This window comes from Solanum tuberosum, unplaced genomic scaffold, assembly GCF_000226075.1.
Source record: "Solanum tuberosum cultivar DM 1-3 516 R44 unplaced genomic scaffold, SolTub_3.0 scf00105, whole genome shotgun sequence".
Classification (NCBI taxonomy): domain Eukaryota; kingdom Viridiplantae; phylum Streptophyta; class Magnoliopsida; order Solanales; family Solanaceae; genus Solanum; species Solanum tuberosum.
Genome location: NW_006239031.1, coordinates 114,627 through 131,257, shown reverse-complemented (window position 1 = coordinate 131,257; position 16,631 = coordinate 114,627). Strand labels below are relative to the sequence as shown.

The 16,631-nt window shown below is 35.5% G+C and overlaps 1 protein-coding gene across 1 annotated transcript; it reads right to left on the bottom strand.

The window, feature by feature from the left end:
- Positions 1–75: 75 nt before the first annotated feature.
- LOC102601827 (squamous cell carcinoma antigen recognized by T-cells 3) lies at positions 76–14,809 on the bottom strand. Its single transcript, XM_006349210.2, has 16 exons — positions 14,486–14,809; positions 13,754–13,887; positions 12,164–12,221; positions 10,447–10,662; positions 8,996–9,271; positions 8,146–8,280; positions 7,927–8,052; positions 5,603–5,647; positions 5,201–5,314; positions 4,033–4,175; positions 3,778–3,901; positions 3,017–3,091; positions 2,230–2,598; positions 2,039–2,131; positions 1,108–1,264; positions 76–514 (listed from the first exon to the last, which is right to left on the bottom strand). The coding sequence occupies exons 1-16, from the start codon at positions 14,723–14,725 to the stop codon at positions 249–251; spliced, it is 2,571 nt and encodes an 856-aa protein (XP_006349272.1). The 5' UTR covers positions 14,726–14,809; the 3' UTR covers positions 76–248.
- Positions 14,810–16,631: the final 1,822 nt, after the last annotated feature.

The window sequence follows — 16,631 nt, the reverse complement described above, 5'->3', positions numbered from 1 at the left end:
AAAGGGCGGGAATCCCAAATCTTAAATATTGATAACAATAGTTAATCATGATAGATTCGCATAAAAGTATTACCATTGACAAATATTAGCATGCTGATTGCAATAAAAAATGTTGATTGAGAACTAGTTGTCATCAGATCATAAAGTTTAGATCTCATAATATAATACCCATAAAAGGTTAACACAACTCTATAAGAGAGCTTACTAAAGTTTAGCATACACAACTATATCTAGTGTTTTCTCATATTTCAAGATTTGATGAACATTTTTCGAAATTCATCATTGGATTTAGGATTTTCATCTTCCACAGAATCAGATTCTTTTGGCTTGGGTTTATCTTTGTCAACCCAACCAAGTGGCCTGACAGCTCTGGGCATTGCAAACGTATTCTTACCTTTGAGCTGGATATTAGATGCCCGGTGATGACTAGAAGGTTGAAACCCATCCTCGGAACCTTCAGCAGAATTTTTGGCATCCGATTTTGAACTCTCACTAGTTTGATCAGCATTATCACCTGCCATTTTTAACCCCCTCAGCTTAGATTCACCAAGATTAGCAACACATGAAGAGCATTTTTAAAGGAAAGTAAGACAACATGCAGATCATGAAACATTGTTATAAATTATAATAGTCCATTCTACAGTAAGCTATATCGGGTGCTCAACACCAATAAAAGCTGCAAATGGTTAACCATTGCATAAGCCAAAACATAGAAGTGGTGATACAGGAAATCGGAACTAGATATAGAAAACACACAGCAAAAAAGACCCAAGGAAACCAGAAAAGAGGTGAACAAGGCACCATGAACGCCAAGATAACGGGAAAAGATTAGAAATCCATACTGGAAAACGTATTCAAGCTCCAGCAGAGAAAACCAGAAAAGGGGGAAAAAACGTCTTCGTCTCCTTGAGAATTTAAACAACACAGGCAAGTATGCGCCAAAAAGGAACAGTATTTGCATCCATTAGAATTTCACCATGTTACACATCAGTTTCTCCAAATGTTGACACAGAATGAATAAGTATCTATGAAGTAATTGCATTAAGGTAGAGAATGGAACTAATAAGAACGTGCAAATACTGTGAAAACAACTGAAGCAAGCCATACCTTGTCTCAAAGACGTACCGGGAGCAGCATTTCCTTTCTTTCTGCCCTTGGGATCTGACTTAGCAATGCTCACTCTCTTCCCAAGCAATGTCTGTTTGTTTTTTGCCACGGCTGCAGCCAGGTGTTTGTCATCCGAGAAATCCACATAAGCCAATCCCTTAACATGTTCAATGAAGAAAACAAGTATGAATCACATATATTATAGGTTAAAATATCAGACTCAATTATGCACAAATCCCACGATTTTGAGAACTTCACAAGAACTAATCCTAATAGCTAGTGGCACAATCTAGGCCGAGGATCTAGTCAGAACCATTTAATTGATTCTGATGAATGAGTTCTCAGCGGATCATGAAATTTCGAAATTGCTGGAGGTGCAAGCTCTGTGTCCAGACAAACTGTTCACTTAGCTACTTTTGTGCATTCCCACCCAATACAGGTGACTATCTATGGGTTTCAAATGACAATTCTGTTCTTTTCTTCTTTTTTTCTAATCCATATATTACAAAAAATAGGATTCCTCCCTCTTATATGAAATGACACTGCTCAAAGTAGATCAGACATCTAATTTTCACAATTTATTTTATATACCGACTCATTGAATTTTTGCAAGACACTCGAATGGCACAATGTTTAGAAATTAAAAAAATAGTAAAAATGTTGGCAAAAATAAAAGAACAACTATTTGACTTCCCAGATAGTGGAGTATCTCATGAAATTGGATCTGGGAGTTGTGGAAAAGAACAACAAAAATACGAGGGGTACTTTTTAGTAATCACCAAAATTAGTGGGTGTATCATATTAAGAACTAGAGGGTAAATTTTTATAATTATATGGAAAAAGAGAAGGTACTTTACACTGCATTGTTGAGACTAAGCAGGTAAGAATAAGCTAAATTTCTTGCTGTGTATGGGTAGAGAAAGAGAGATACCCTTGACTTGCCAGTGAACTTGTCTGTTAATATTCGTATAGCAACCACTCCTCCAACATCACTGAAGAATCTACGTATGTCATCATGGGTTGCCTGTCTCAGTAACAAACAACTAATTAACTGAAGGTTGCTAAGGTATGCAATTTCATTCAGGAGGGTTTAGGCTTCAAGAAACATCAACAGACAACTACCTTGAGGTTAAGGTTAGATACAAATGCAGTACACTGGTCATTATACTGTTGCGGTTTCCCTGAAGCGACATCTTTGTTTTCTTTTTTGCTTCCACTCACTGATTTGCTGGCAGCCACATCTGGTTTTTTATTATTTACCTTGACCGGTTCTTTTGTGTGGCCTTCACCATCTTCAGAAATGATTTTAACATTTTTAGCTTTATCTTTGTGGCGTTTAGCAGGAGATTGTTCTTCAATTAAATTAGAGACTGGCTTCCTCTTTTCACGCACATTTTTCCTAGAAGAATTGTCTCCATCATCTGCAGACACACTGACATTCTTAGCTTCTTGTAGTTTGAATAACTGCAGTTCTTCAAGGCGAGGAGTGACCTGAGACAATTAGAGAAGGGTGAAGCAGATCCCTCAGAAATAACATCCACCAATAAGATACTCAGAGAACAGATATTCCCATCAGAACAGGAGTGATGCACCCACAAAAAAAAAGAGTAGCTCCACCAGAAATATTTTTTTTACTAGAATGCGACTGGTGCATACCAAAGAGAAAAGCACAATTACATCATTGACGCAAGCAACATCAGGCAGATTGCTAAATTTCTAATATTTTTTATTGATTATGGAAAGATAGAGCTAACATAATTACTAGTCTTGAGTAATTAGAGATTAGTAATGTTCCCCTATGGCACATCAAGGACAGCTCCAAGTATCATCACATCTTACTCTACAACTGAAGCACGAATTAACACACATATGAGCAAACTCTAGAAGCAATAAAATTAACCTGCATTACCTTTTTAACGGCAAGGTCAAAATTGTCCAGTTCGCCATACTCTCTCTCGAAGCGAATCCATGAATTGCATATGTCCTGAATGATTCTGTTTTTTAGAAGAAGAAGGGGTATCATCTAATTCGAAATAAATAGCAACTTAGGCTGCAAAGAACAATCCAGTAAAAGATCAAATATAACAGATACACGTAAAGGAAAGCACAAAAGGAGCCACATAAAACACCAACTAGAATCAAGAACTAATCACTCTGACACATGTTCGTTTGTAAAGTATGTTTCCACAATAAAATAGCAAAATTGATGGTACTTAATTAGTAGAGAGAAATTTCTCCGGTACAAGGCGCAATTTCTTTTCATACAAGATGCCTATCCATTAGATTAGGTCAGCATGACAAAAACCATGTTTCAAAGCACAATTACAGACTTGTGTACCTCAAACACACAGTACTGCAGATTAAAAGTTTGTTTTCATGGCCCCAAAAATCATTTCCAAATTGATTGCTCCAGAAACATATAATTAATAAGATCGTAACTAAACAGTTCACCTTGCTTTAAAGGAACTCATGACTAAAGTAAGGACGGATCAGATGGAACTGAACCAAAGATTATGTGTAGTAGTTTGAGAAAAATTAAATGAACATGCTATAGGTATTGTTAATAGTTCAACGGCTCAAATGTTTCACAACCAACAAGCTCTAGGTGACAGTTCAAATAGGAAGCAGAATTTGACTGCATGATATAAGCAGTTTGTTACAAGAACGTACCTCTGAGCCAGTCCCAGGGAACCGTTTACTGTAGCATCTCTTAAATAGAGATCGAGCTTCATTAATATTACCCATCTCACTTTCCATAGCTATGTACCCTTGCCACACCTCTAGCACAGATCCACTGCAAAACAAATTGTATTACAACAACGAAAATACAAGCAAGACAATTTTGGATCATATTACAAATTATTGAGCTTAATTTAATTTGCATGTTGATGTTTCTAAATAATAACAGAACATGTGCATGAAAACCTGATTTTAAGCAGGCGCTCCCAGACACCACGGGCTGCAACTAGATCTTTCCCCAGAGTTGATTCTAAGCGGGCCCAATATCTGTACATCCGCAAAAAACTTTCTGTATTCTTCAGATGTGGAGACAAATAATCTGATGCACGCTGGAAGAAAAGGAAGGAGAGTAACTTTAGTTTCATTGTGGGTTGTGAAAAAAATTTATTTCTTGCAAGATCAGAAAGTCGTGAAAGAATATCAAGGATAAATTGCAGAATTAAGATGGTGTGAATGGTTTAAGAAGTTTCAATTGCTAATCAAGCAGCAGTTGGCCTAACATGACTATTTAGATAGAGTTCATGCAAAATTCTCAATTTCATCAGAGGACAGGTGAGAACAAAATTAAATGTTGAATATTTCAGTGATAAGACAGCGCAGAAGCATGTCACTTTACCCATTTGAGTTCAATAATACTAGTTTAAAACAAATGAAAAGGCCAGATGGGAGGCCTGTAATCAGGAAATTGAGATCTATTCAAATGAAGAAGTCTGAAACACAATAGTTGAATCGAGATATAGAAGTATAGCAAGTCATTCCAACTCCAAGTATCAGAAATTGTGGAAATCCAGAGAAAAGAATAGGAGACAATAGAAGAAGGATTGACAGACAAATTTAGAAGTATTGCAAGAAACATTAAGGATCGTGTCGAAACTTGTTCTTGGAAACAAAAAACTGTTAATTAAGCAGTCAACTATTATAGTGGACACCACTGCATGTAATTTGCAGAACTATCATGTTGAGCCAACTCTCTATTTAGTGATTAAAGTAAGTTGAATCAACCCTGTCTACTTAAAGCTTACGTAGATGGGGAGTCGAGGACACACAAGCACCACCATTGAAGTTTCATAAACCAAGCATAATTGGTTGTTCTTGTTGTACAAAGAGCCTGTTTGACCATTCATGCTTTCACTAACCAATTTAGCCTTTGCTATACAGCTAGTATTTTACCATCATTAATAAACTTATTTACCTTGTAAAAGAAAAAGAATTAAAAAATTCTGATTTTGGATGTTGTGTGAAATCCTCTGCAAAGCAAGAACCAACAGCGAAGCAAACAAAACCTAAACTGAATTCCCAGGCAAGGGTAAACACCAACAGGAGGTCAATTTTTTTGAGCAATTAGCAAGTATACCTGAAAAGTTTCCCGTATAATTATATAATCTAAGTTGCTGCTTTCAGCTCCAGATGTCAATAAAGACAGCCTCCGCCTTAAGCCATCAACTCTTGTGAGAAATATATCAAGATACTGCAATATACATGAATAAGTTTATAATCTAATAAACTTTTCTTTTAACCCTTAAAACACACTCAACACAGCTAATGGTTAGAACCAACTCTATAAAATCGATCCCTAAATCTCTTTAGGAATTTCACTTGTTCTCAGCAAGTGGGCATTCTCTCTTAAATCTCAAAAGGAGACCACTTACGCAGCAAGACCTATGTAATTTTGACTCATAACATACTAAACCTATTGTGCAGGAATGGGCAGAGGAAAAATTGACTACTGATAACAATATAAGACATATGCTCCAACCTCTTCAAAGCTTGAGAAAGTGCACTGTAGAGACTTCTCGAAAACCTGAAACATTGATTAAGAAAATGAACAAGAATCCCGGTAGTAGCCACAAGTACCAATACATGTGCTTTTACAAACATCAGAATGGAAAGTGGAAGCTAATGCACTTAATTCTACTCATTGTCTAATACACTCTCATATGCTCAGTCAGATCAAAATAAAATAGCACCAAAACAGCAGAGGAAAAGGAAAAGAACAATTGGACAGAAATCAAAAAGCAACAAGACAGCTATACAGAAAATATAGGATACACAACAACTACTATTACATCTCAATTCCAAGCAAGTTAAGGAATATATGGGAAATGATCAGGAGTCAAATATCCAATTCTTTTAACAATGAGGGATTCTGTCAGTACTTAAAATATGGGTTAAGTAACGGACAGAGTCAATCCAGGATCTCCAGCAGATAAGTTGAATGCACAAAGGAACATACTATTCCAGCTTGTAATTCTGGTAATAGATGACAGTTAAAATCAGAAGAATAGTCAGTGACTGAAAATGAGTGTTATATTTACAACAGGAACCACCGAGTCTGGAAGAGAACCTGAAGGGCTCCATGCTATGGACGGGTAACAAGGATAGCAAATTTACTGTCAAATCTTGCTACAAGTTGGTAAAGCAGCTGAGAGAGGTGTTGGCCCTGGAAAATTATCTGGATGACAAGAGCGCCCCAAAGTAGCTTGTTTTGGGTGAAATACAGCTCATGGTGCTTGCTTGACACGAGATAATCTATAAAGAAGAAGAAACAATCTCTTGGGAGATATTTTTTTATGTGAAGACACCTCAGAATCAGTCAACCATCTTCACTTACAGTGCAAACAAAGATGGCAGATTTGGATAATATTTTGGAACATTTTTGGAGTTCAATTGGTGATGCTGGAGACTTGAAGAAAACCCTCAATAATTGGCAAGGCAGAGAATCAAATTTGGATTACAATATCCTTGGTGTATTATTTGGACAATATGGTTAAAAAAGAATCCATACATACTTTTTGAGGGAAGGAAGGAGACATCTCTTATATAAAGTTTAGATGTCTTCTAAATTTAAGCTTATGTAATAGGGGAAAAGAGACTTTCTATGATCATAATTTTTTTTTTTTTTTTTTTTTTTTGATAACCGAGAAATCCATCTGTGACCCGCCCTCACAGCCTTCTAAACTCGGTGGATAATTTAAGCTTACATAATAGGGGAAAAGCAGGTCTGGAAGCACGGAGTAAGGTGCCGTTAAGTCAATATGGACCACCAAAACTGAGACTATTTTTTTGGGTACCCTGGTTAGAAAGGAATCAAATGCTTTTTTGAAGAAGCTTTAAAAAAAATTGATGAAGAGGAATCAAGTGTTTTTAATGAATGGTGTAACTTGTTCACAAGCTCAAGTAAAAACAGTTGTGTTAGTAGTCCCACATCATTTGTGGGGTGAGCAATTGAACTCTTTATATGGTCTTGGGAAATTCCCACCTCATGAGCTAGCTTTTGGGGTGTGCCCAAAGATACCTATCAAAACAAAATTAGGCCCAAGATCTATTTTTTTAATTCAGTATATACCAGGGCCTATCCTAATTCTTGGTTTACCTAATGCTCAGTCCCATAGTATATTTCCCACAGTCGAATTGGCAGGTGCCACATCATCTGTAGGATGGGAAATCTGTATATGATCTTGGAGACTTGGACGATCCTCATGGCATGAACAAGCTTTTAGGTTTGAGCTAGGCACAAGATCCATTTTTATCAGGTTATAAGGTTTTTTGCCTTAACTGTTACTTTTATAAAATAAAACAAAAAAGCTTTTGGCCTTTTTGTCTAAGTTGGTAAATGTACGTGATTTGCATATGTTGGACTGATTTTCTCTTCTCCCTACAGCTACAAAGGGACTTAGCTCACGTTCGTATGCATAGCTTGCACCTGTTGTGTACCAATTTAGAGCAACAATTTTACCTTGTCAAAAATAAGTCGACGGCCGTCAAATCCAACACCCCCCTTCCCTCAAAAGGAAAAATAGAAAGTAGATGAAGCAAAATGACTGCAGAAGGTCTTGAGAAGTTCCTCAAGTGGAAACAATAGAAAAGAACAAGAACATGCATTCCATTTTGCTAGGATACAACACACACAATCAAGATTCCAACTTATGCTAGTGTCTCGAAACACAAACGAGTGTTCCACTAATATGTCAATCATAAATGAGCACATAAATGTGAAAGCACAATAACACAAGATGAATATCTCATAAGAACAGTTAGTCTTAGAAATCAATATCAAGCAAAATTAAAATGAAGACATACAGCAGATAGCTCGTCCTCAGAAGCACGACCGCGTTCAAGAGACAACAAGTATCGCACCCACAGTTCTCCAACCCAGGGACAGTTCCTTGATGCCCTTTTGTAAATGTCTCGAACAAGACTGGAGGTCTGCAAAGAAATGTACGTTACTTAGAGCTGGATCAGTTTTCCTCACATCAAGAAACAACAAATTAGTTAAAAGGATGAAGGTCGGAGAACCACCTTCAACGTCTTATCCATGTAGTGAGTATAATAAAGCCAGAGTTCACTAGATATAGGAAATTCAGTTATGGCACGCTCATATAAGATCTGTATCCTCGCTGGATCCCCCAATGATTGCTCAAATTTTAAGTAGTCCTGCAGGAAAACACCATGCATCAGCTATTTTCACGGATAATTGAGTCTAAAATATCTGGTAATATGATTAAGTCAATAACATCACTAAAGAAGCTATGCTGTACTTATAGTGGTTGAAGTTTGGGTTCATCTCACACAGGATTGCCTAATTTCAACAGTTATCCTTGTTACTTCTATGAATACAAAGATAGAGTCTAAGTGCCTTAGCCAAAATCCAACCAGCCAAAAAGCCTGTTCTTGATTTTAGACCTTAACAGCCAAAAAGTTACACATAAGCAACACAATCTTACTCTGGCACTCAAATCAATCAAAATGATCAGGCAATCAGCAACACAATCTTACTCTGGCACTCAAATCAATCAAAATGAACAAGCAATCAACAAACTTAAGATACTATTTCTGTAAAAAAAGAAATACAGTTTTTTTTATGTTCCTTCTTTTCCCTTGTAATATGTATTCAGGAATGCAGACAGCAGACATATATCACCTATCATATGCAACTAATTTCTTCTTCAAAGAAGTACTATCATTTGAATTTCTGTAATAAATCAAACTCCTGCACCTTAATGATTTTAAATTGCTCCATTGCCTGTTGGATAAATTCCATTTTCATGTTATGCAGATCTCCCAGACACATCACAACCATTGTTAAATAACCAATTTTTAGTCCTGTTTCAACTTGGTATAATATAGAAGAGAGTATCAGGATATGCACCATAAAGTGTTGAAGCCTTTCTGATTCAGGTGCAACTTTATGAGATATTTGATTCTCAAGATGAGTCCTCGCATTCATCATGTCGAGGGATTTTTGATAAGAAGAGGCAACTTGTGGCGAGAGTCCATCCAAGTTACTGGAGTCTACATCAATATTGGCTCCTTGTTCTGCTTCCCAAGCCTTGTATGTGAGGAGAGTTGAACATAGATCAGCAAGAGGAACAGACAACTGGCGATGGAATAAATTCCTAATTCGCTGGACCTGCTTCTCTCTCGACTGCGTTAAATGAAGCAAACATCAACAGTAAATATTTTTTTTGAGAAGGAACATCAACAGTAAATATCAACAATCAAATGTGCTAAATAAATAAAGATCAAGTTGGGTTATCAAAAAAATAAAAAAAATAAAGATCAAGTTATCATCAAACATTATCCAATATGGAAACACCAACGCCATACGGCAATCTTCTTTACACAAATATAAGAACAGGCCATCAATTGAGGAAAGTTCTACATCTCACATTCTCTGATCTTCAGCACAGATACGTATAGACATCTTTGCGAAACCAAAACCTCTGACCTAAAATTCAAGTCACAGCTTAACTAACTGAAGTTACTAAAAATAGATACAAGTTTCTTGACATTAACTCAATCAAATAACTGAACTGAACGAAATATTACGCGAACTCATAATAAAAGAGAACAACTCCATATGTGCTTTCTTTTTCACGGTCTTCATTCAATAAGGAAAATAGGCTTTCCCAGTATTTAAGTATCATAACATTTAAACCTGCTACCAGTTGTTGAAGTATGCTTCTCTAAAGGGAACTCCAATATTAAGCCATATCAGTCTCATGACAGTAAAAGCAACCTAACCATTTGAGGTATACCTCTTCTTTGTATCTGTTCATGATCTCTTGACAGTCAAACAATGACGCAAGTTAACCCATTTAATTTCTTTTGGGAGGGGGTGGGAGTGAAAGTTGCTTCAGAGGAACAAGAAGAAGATGCAGCAGTCATTTTTACTACCCCATGCTTAATCCAGAGGGGGGGAACTAAAAGCCAGTAAAATATCATAAACAGTGCTTTAGAAAAGCTCTTAAATTGAATAGCAGCGAGCTCCTCAAGCACACGACTCATGATATAGAGTACCACCTTCCCAAGGGAAATATATTTATGAACATTGAACAAAAACATGCAATATCATGCCTCTAAATTCTCTCATGCTTGCAAGGAAACAAAGAGGGACAGGAGGTGGAAGACGTACACAACCTTAAAAAAACAAGCGCTAAAATAAAGAAAGAACGGCATCCAGCTCTTTGACAGTACCAACAACACAGTGTCTCAGTCTCAAACTAGATAGGGCTAACTCTAACTATATCTTTTAAATTTAAAGGCTTAAGAGACAATGGCACACATAAAAGGAAAGAAAGAGAAGTGTCAAGCTCTTACGTCTGCATCAGTTTCATCAATAGTAAGGAAAATTGCTTGTTCAAACTCCCGGTATAATTCCCATATCCTGCTGCCTTCAGCAACATGCAAACCAGCAGCAACAAGGGCACGCTCAAACAGATTTCTTGCCTTGGAAATTCCAGCTGCAGAAAGTGTACGGACTGATTGGTCGTGCTCTTGAACAAAACTTAAGTAGTCGCACCACAACGCAACAGACTGCATGAAGCAAATAACTATCAGTACATTTATTTTGATTCTAGCAAACCATTTCATGTAATCATAAAACAGTAACAGAGATGATTGTTCACATGAAAAAGTAATCAGGACAATCCATTTTTTTCCTCTTATTAGTAACCGAGAAATCCCCGAGGGCCAGTGCTGTTTGAAACTTGGAAGATAATGGGCACACCTCTCTGCCCCTCTCCACTCAAATACCAGGCTTTTGCTTGTGGCAGAGATCCAGCCCATGACGTGTGCCTAACTCACGCATTAATTGGGACAATTCATGTTATGCAGATATTGCAGAAAAACCAAAGAAAAGTTTCTTTTCCAAAAGTTCTTCAGCAGATCCCTGCAGTTATTTTTTGATGTTTGTGGACGGAAAGGAATTGAAGATGTTTGGAAGGAATCCCAACTCCAAATCATTCTCTTAAAGCTTGATGTTTTCTTACCATTTTTTTGGGGGAGGGGACTAAATTAATCCCTGTTATTAGTACTAAACATTTTGATACATTGTAAAGGGGCTATGGAAGTTGTACTTTTGTAACCTCACATCTTTCTTGATGTCTTTTTAACAGAACACCTAACTTTGTCAAGAAAAAGTTCTAACCAGAATACAACTTTGAACTATTACTTCTTTGATTCCATCCCCATAAATAATGAAGAAAATATTGGAAGTTCTCCAAATAGTAGGATGGTTAAATTCTTCAAGTAACCATCATACTAAGCAGCAGGACAAGAAAAATGATTATTACAAAATCGCAGAAAGGTTTCTAACACAGATTCTTCTACAGTTCTACTTTATCAAGAGCTGGCTTCTTGTATCTTTTGTGTCTTTTGCAATACAAATAAATATTTGATAACTAGATTTTCCATCAAATTCATTTCAATAAAGACAAGGCAACTCTTAAACAATGAAGTGGTTCAATAACAATTTAGCTTATCTTAAAGTCACTAGGCACAGGTACAAAGCAATTATATTTTGGATCTCCCAAGTGAGCCAGCTTGCATAAAGCACGGACAACTAGAAAGCATTAGTGTTTTCAAACTAGAACCAGTGTTATTAAAAGCGAAAAGCGTAAAAAAGCTCTAAGGTCCGTGGGGGGCTTTAAGCGCAAAAGCGCAAATAAAGCGTGGGCTTTAAATGAAAAAAAAGGCGCAAAGGGTGAAAAAATAAAATGTGTATGTTTAGTCCAAAACTAATAATTATAAACATGAATGACAAATATATGACCAAAGAAATTGAATTTTTTTATGATAAAGTGAAATATCAATTGTTTAGTGTCACTTCTTCATAAGAGGCTCATTGAAAAGGAAAAGTTTTTCTTAGAACTTTGATGACGACACTGAAGCGCACATAAAGCGAGGCGAAGCGCTCAACACGTTTTGAGCCTCGCTTTAGGGCTTAAGCGCGCTTAAAGCGCGCCTTTGATAACACTGACTAGAACCAGAGCCTGGCTCAACCCTAAATCCTCTTCAAGTTTAACAAACTGCTTACCAGATAGTCGGACACCCCACAATCAAATAGCTTCTCAATTGTAGGGAGAGCATCGAGCCTGCGAAAAAGGCATGCAAATTAAAATATAAGACAGCAAAAGTGACTTCTTTTCCTGTTTCATTATATGTCACAGAGTTAAACAGGGGAAGTATATACACCAGAATAGTTTGTTTGTTTGTTTGAGAAAAGAATGAATAAATCAAGGGAATCTGTGCGTCTCAGAAACACTCATATTACATGAATAGTGGAAGAATAAACTCAATGTCATTTACGTATCTATCAGCCTGTGCAAACATACCCGTCATTTTATCTAACATCTAAATTTGTTAGAGAAAAAGTCAGATTTGAGCATTACTCCATATAAAAAGCTCCATTCCATTTGTCTTCACCTACCATGAATCTTTTTTGTTCCTTGTCCAGACCTACTCCCCGTCCTTTGTCTACTATGGCTCATATGATAAAGCTAACTCCAAAAGGAAAAAAGTTCTCTAATAAATGAAGATCCATATTCTGTCGTAGATTGGAAAATCATAAATCTTTTCCCTAGTTCCTTATCCACTCTGCACTTTGACTTCTCCACACGTTCAGTTTCTTCAGTTCAACAATAACATACCCAGTGTTGATACCATCAGCGATTTTTCTCCTTTGAACTTCAATATTAAGCTATCCAAAAATCAACAGCAATGATAAATAAATCCAAGGTGACTGAACATACATACAAGAAGCAATGAGATGCCCTCTTCATCTAGTCTGGTTCTTCTATTTTTTTTCTCTCACCTTATCTTAAAGAGCAGACTGGTACTTTTTTTTAAAAAAAAACAAGTGCATACAATGAAATATTTTTTTAAAAAAAAAAAAACAGAAAAGCAATCATCCACTGCAGGGGAAAGCAGAACATGTAAGAAAAGTTACAAGTTAGACAGGACAGGTCAAGCATGTTATAGGGGAAATCACCTACGCAAACATCATCCGGAAAATGGAGAATACTGAGTAGAACGTCCACAAGTCAAATTGTTAACCGGAAAAAGAAAATCTTGTTTCAAAGTAGACAATGGTGTTCACTATTTTAGCTTGGGGACATACTACATAGTGATCTCCAATCTCCACTTTGGATGTTGCTGACGACTTCAGTCTTGTTCTCAATAAAGTGGAAATGAGAGCGCAAGAAAATGCGACCACTAGATAAGTATTATTTGGGAAAGGAAAATACGATATTTACAGAAAAAAAAACATTCTGCTTCTTATTTGTTCTGCTCCCTTCACTACTTAGAGATCCAACTGAGCATACAGGAGCAGCATTCACTATAGTAGAGCAATAGAATGTAATGCATCCTGAATAAGCTCCACATAGATCTTCTGTATTGTCCTTTTCTAGCCTTCCTATGGCCCTAACCTATACAGTCCCTCACGTTTATCCACTGTCCTATTACGAAGAACCTACAGACTAAAGATGCCTCCATATGGTACAAATATTTGTAGTTCTTCAAACAGCCACCAAAAAAACAGCAAAGAAAAAGCATTTATCTAGAAATAAAACAGTATTTTATCAACAAAAATAAATAAATACAGTAGAAAAAAGAAAAGTGATACCCTGAACTAAGAGAGATCTCGTCTTTTGTCCACTCCTGCCACATCTCTGAACTCAAAGGGAAAATAGCACTCATGGCTTCCCTAGCTTGTCTAAGCTTCTGGATATCTCCTTGCTTCCTTAAAGCTTTTATGTACTACACAGCCACAACAAAACATTAACAAACATATATGTTACAAAAATTAAAGAAAATAACTCCAACTGCTCATTGATTCTGAAAATGAAAAACCATTTATCATCACAGCCACAGGTCAACCTAAAGTTTAATGAACATTTGAGATGTGCTTGTTGTAGAGGAAATTGTCCTCCGAGGCATGTCACCTTACATTATCAAAAGAAACTGTTCTTTGCCAAAATGGTAAAATCACTTTTCTCACTTACGGATGAAATTCACTCTCTACCAAATTTTTTTATGAGTTCTATAAATGGAACATACCCTGAGGCCGTGCTACAAAAGTTTAACTACAAGAAAGTGCAATTCACCTAAGATAAATCATTGCACCAAAAAGATGCATCTATGTTTAAGGGTAAGAATGTAGTATCTAATTTTTCCTTCAAAAATTTCTTTACTAATATCTCAACTCTTTAGACATCATTGTCAATCTTGCAATCAATGCATTAACACCTTTGTGACACCCAGTGCTTGTATTACTATCAAACGATACAGAAACTATTTTCCGGAACACGTTTTTCTTCCTACTAACTTAGTGAGTGAGTAGAGGAAGAGAAATTACTTGGACATGAGTGTCGTAATTGGAAGGGTTATTTAAGAGCTCAGTTTTAAGTGCTTGAATTTGTGTATTCTGATGTGCATCATCTTCTGAATCGGAATCGGAGTCGGACTGAGAATCAGAATCTGAATCTTTAGCGGACTTGTCGGCGTCGAGCATATCTTGGTCTTCGTTTCCGGTAGGATTGTCGTCGGAAAGTTGAGGTGGAGGAGGAGAGGACTCTAGGGTTTCAGTTTCCGCCATGTTTGAGTATCAGCTGCTTGAATGATGATAGTGTTGCAGAGAGCGTGATAACTCCGCTAATGCTATAAAATGAAATACAATGCGACGCCGTTGGAGAAACTACTGGTTTTCTTAATGTGACAGCGGTAAATATACACTCAATTGAATTATTTCAAGGAGTTAATTTCCTAAATAATTATTCATGTTTTGGAAATTGCATTCAAATACTATTTTTATTTTATTAAAGTATAAAGGCATAATACATATATTGGACCTTAAATTTGGCTTTAAATTTTAATTTTAATCTCCAACTTTCATAGTGCACAAACAGACACTTTAACTATCCAACTTTAAAATAAATAAACACGCGATTTTTGCAGTCAAAGAGCGTGAAATGTAAACGCTCCAACGTGTATTGGTGAGTCACTCAATGGCTGTCAACTAATTAAATATTTTACACATCGATTTTAAAAATAAAAAATAATCATAATTAATTTTAATTTATATACAAAAATCAAAATTAATTCCTCCTAATATTTTCCTTTTCTTCATCATGTTTTTTAATCCTTTTTTGTAATCCCAAAATAGCAATTCTAGAGTGTTCAGTATAATCAAGTTCAACCACCTAAAAAACTTGCATCCAACCTGTTTAAGAAGAACAAATTCAATATCAAAATTGAATCTTGAGAACTAAAATTTAAACAAAAAAAGATATCTTAAATGGAATCATACCCGACCATCTTCACATCCAAGAAACCAACGACCTAGATTGTTTGCAGACCAAAAAATCTTCATTATAGCCCTTTTTCCACAATGACAAAAAAATATATAGATGCCATTTGCACTAAATATGAGTAGAAATCGTTCTAAAGAGAGGAAAAAATCTTGGTTTGAAAGAGGAGGAAAACATGAGATTTTGATTCGGAAATATAAAGATATATAAAAAAAGGAATTCATTAAGGGTAGAGTTGTGATTTCAACATTTTTTTTACTATTTTGGGCCTCAAAAATTACTCCTAACGCGTGCAAAATAAGTGCACATCACGCGTTTTGTCAACTAGGACTTGCGTCTTTATTTATTAAAAAGTTGGATAATTAAAATGCATGTTTGTGCACTATGAAAGTTGAAGGTCAAAGTTAAAATTTGAAGTCAAGTTAGGATCCAATATATGTATTATGCCAAGTATAAATATCACTCAATTATTATTATTAATAGGCATCACCTCAAATCCCCTCTCTCCCCTAGTCAAGATAGCTCATTAAACTCAAATAATTATAATCTTATTTCTTAAAAATACATTAATTTATTAAAAAGAAATTTTCATACGTGACATTTTTTACCATACTTAAAACTTTATATAAGAATAACTTTTTAACTTATTATAATGTCATCAATTTTGAATAATTATCACGCTAACTTATTATAATGTTATCAATTTTTAATAATTTTTAACAATTATATATGTATATATATATATATATATTACAGCAATTTTGAATAATTATATATTCATAAAATATTACGCTTAAAAAAATTGCATGGTGTTAGATATTATGACAATTTTTTTAAAAATAAAACATAGAGTATTGGACTTTGGACATACCAATAGGGTCGTTCATGGTTATTAACTAAAAAAATTAACGATTACTTCTTTCATTTCATTTCATTTTAGAAATTTAAAAAGCAATTAATTTAATTTATTTTTAATTTTAATTGATCCAAATTAAACCATGAACATCCCTACATACCAACATCAAGCTATATTTTAGATCTGCAACTAATACTAATAGTTATATTTCAGATAGGTAACTAATACTTCAATAATTTAGGTATTGAACTAAAATTAAATTAAATTATGTTTTTAACATTTTACTCCTAGTTCATACCCAAAATACCAATTAAGACTATGTTTTTTGAGAAACGAAC

What these genes read in the sequence shown, in the direction of transcription:
- LOC102601827 (XM_006349210.2), bottom strand. Translation starts at nt 14,725, where the DNA reads ATGGCGGAAACTGAAACCCTAGAGTCCTCTCCTCCTCCACCTCAACTT. An exon ending in ATTACGACACTCATGTCCAA is followed by an intron (nt 13,888 to 14,485) that starts GTAATTTCTCTT and finishes GTGGCTGTGTAG; the next exon opens with TACATAAAAGCTTTAAGGAA. An exon ending in GTGGGGTGTCCGACTATCTG is followed by an intron (nt 10,663 to 12,163) that starts GTAAGCAGTTTG and finishes TGCTTCATGCAG; the next exon opens with TCTGTTGCGTTGTGGTGCGA.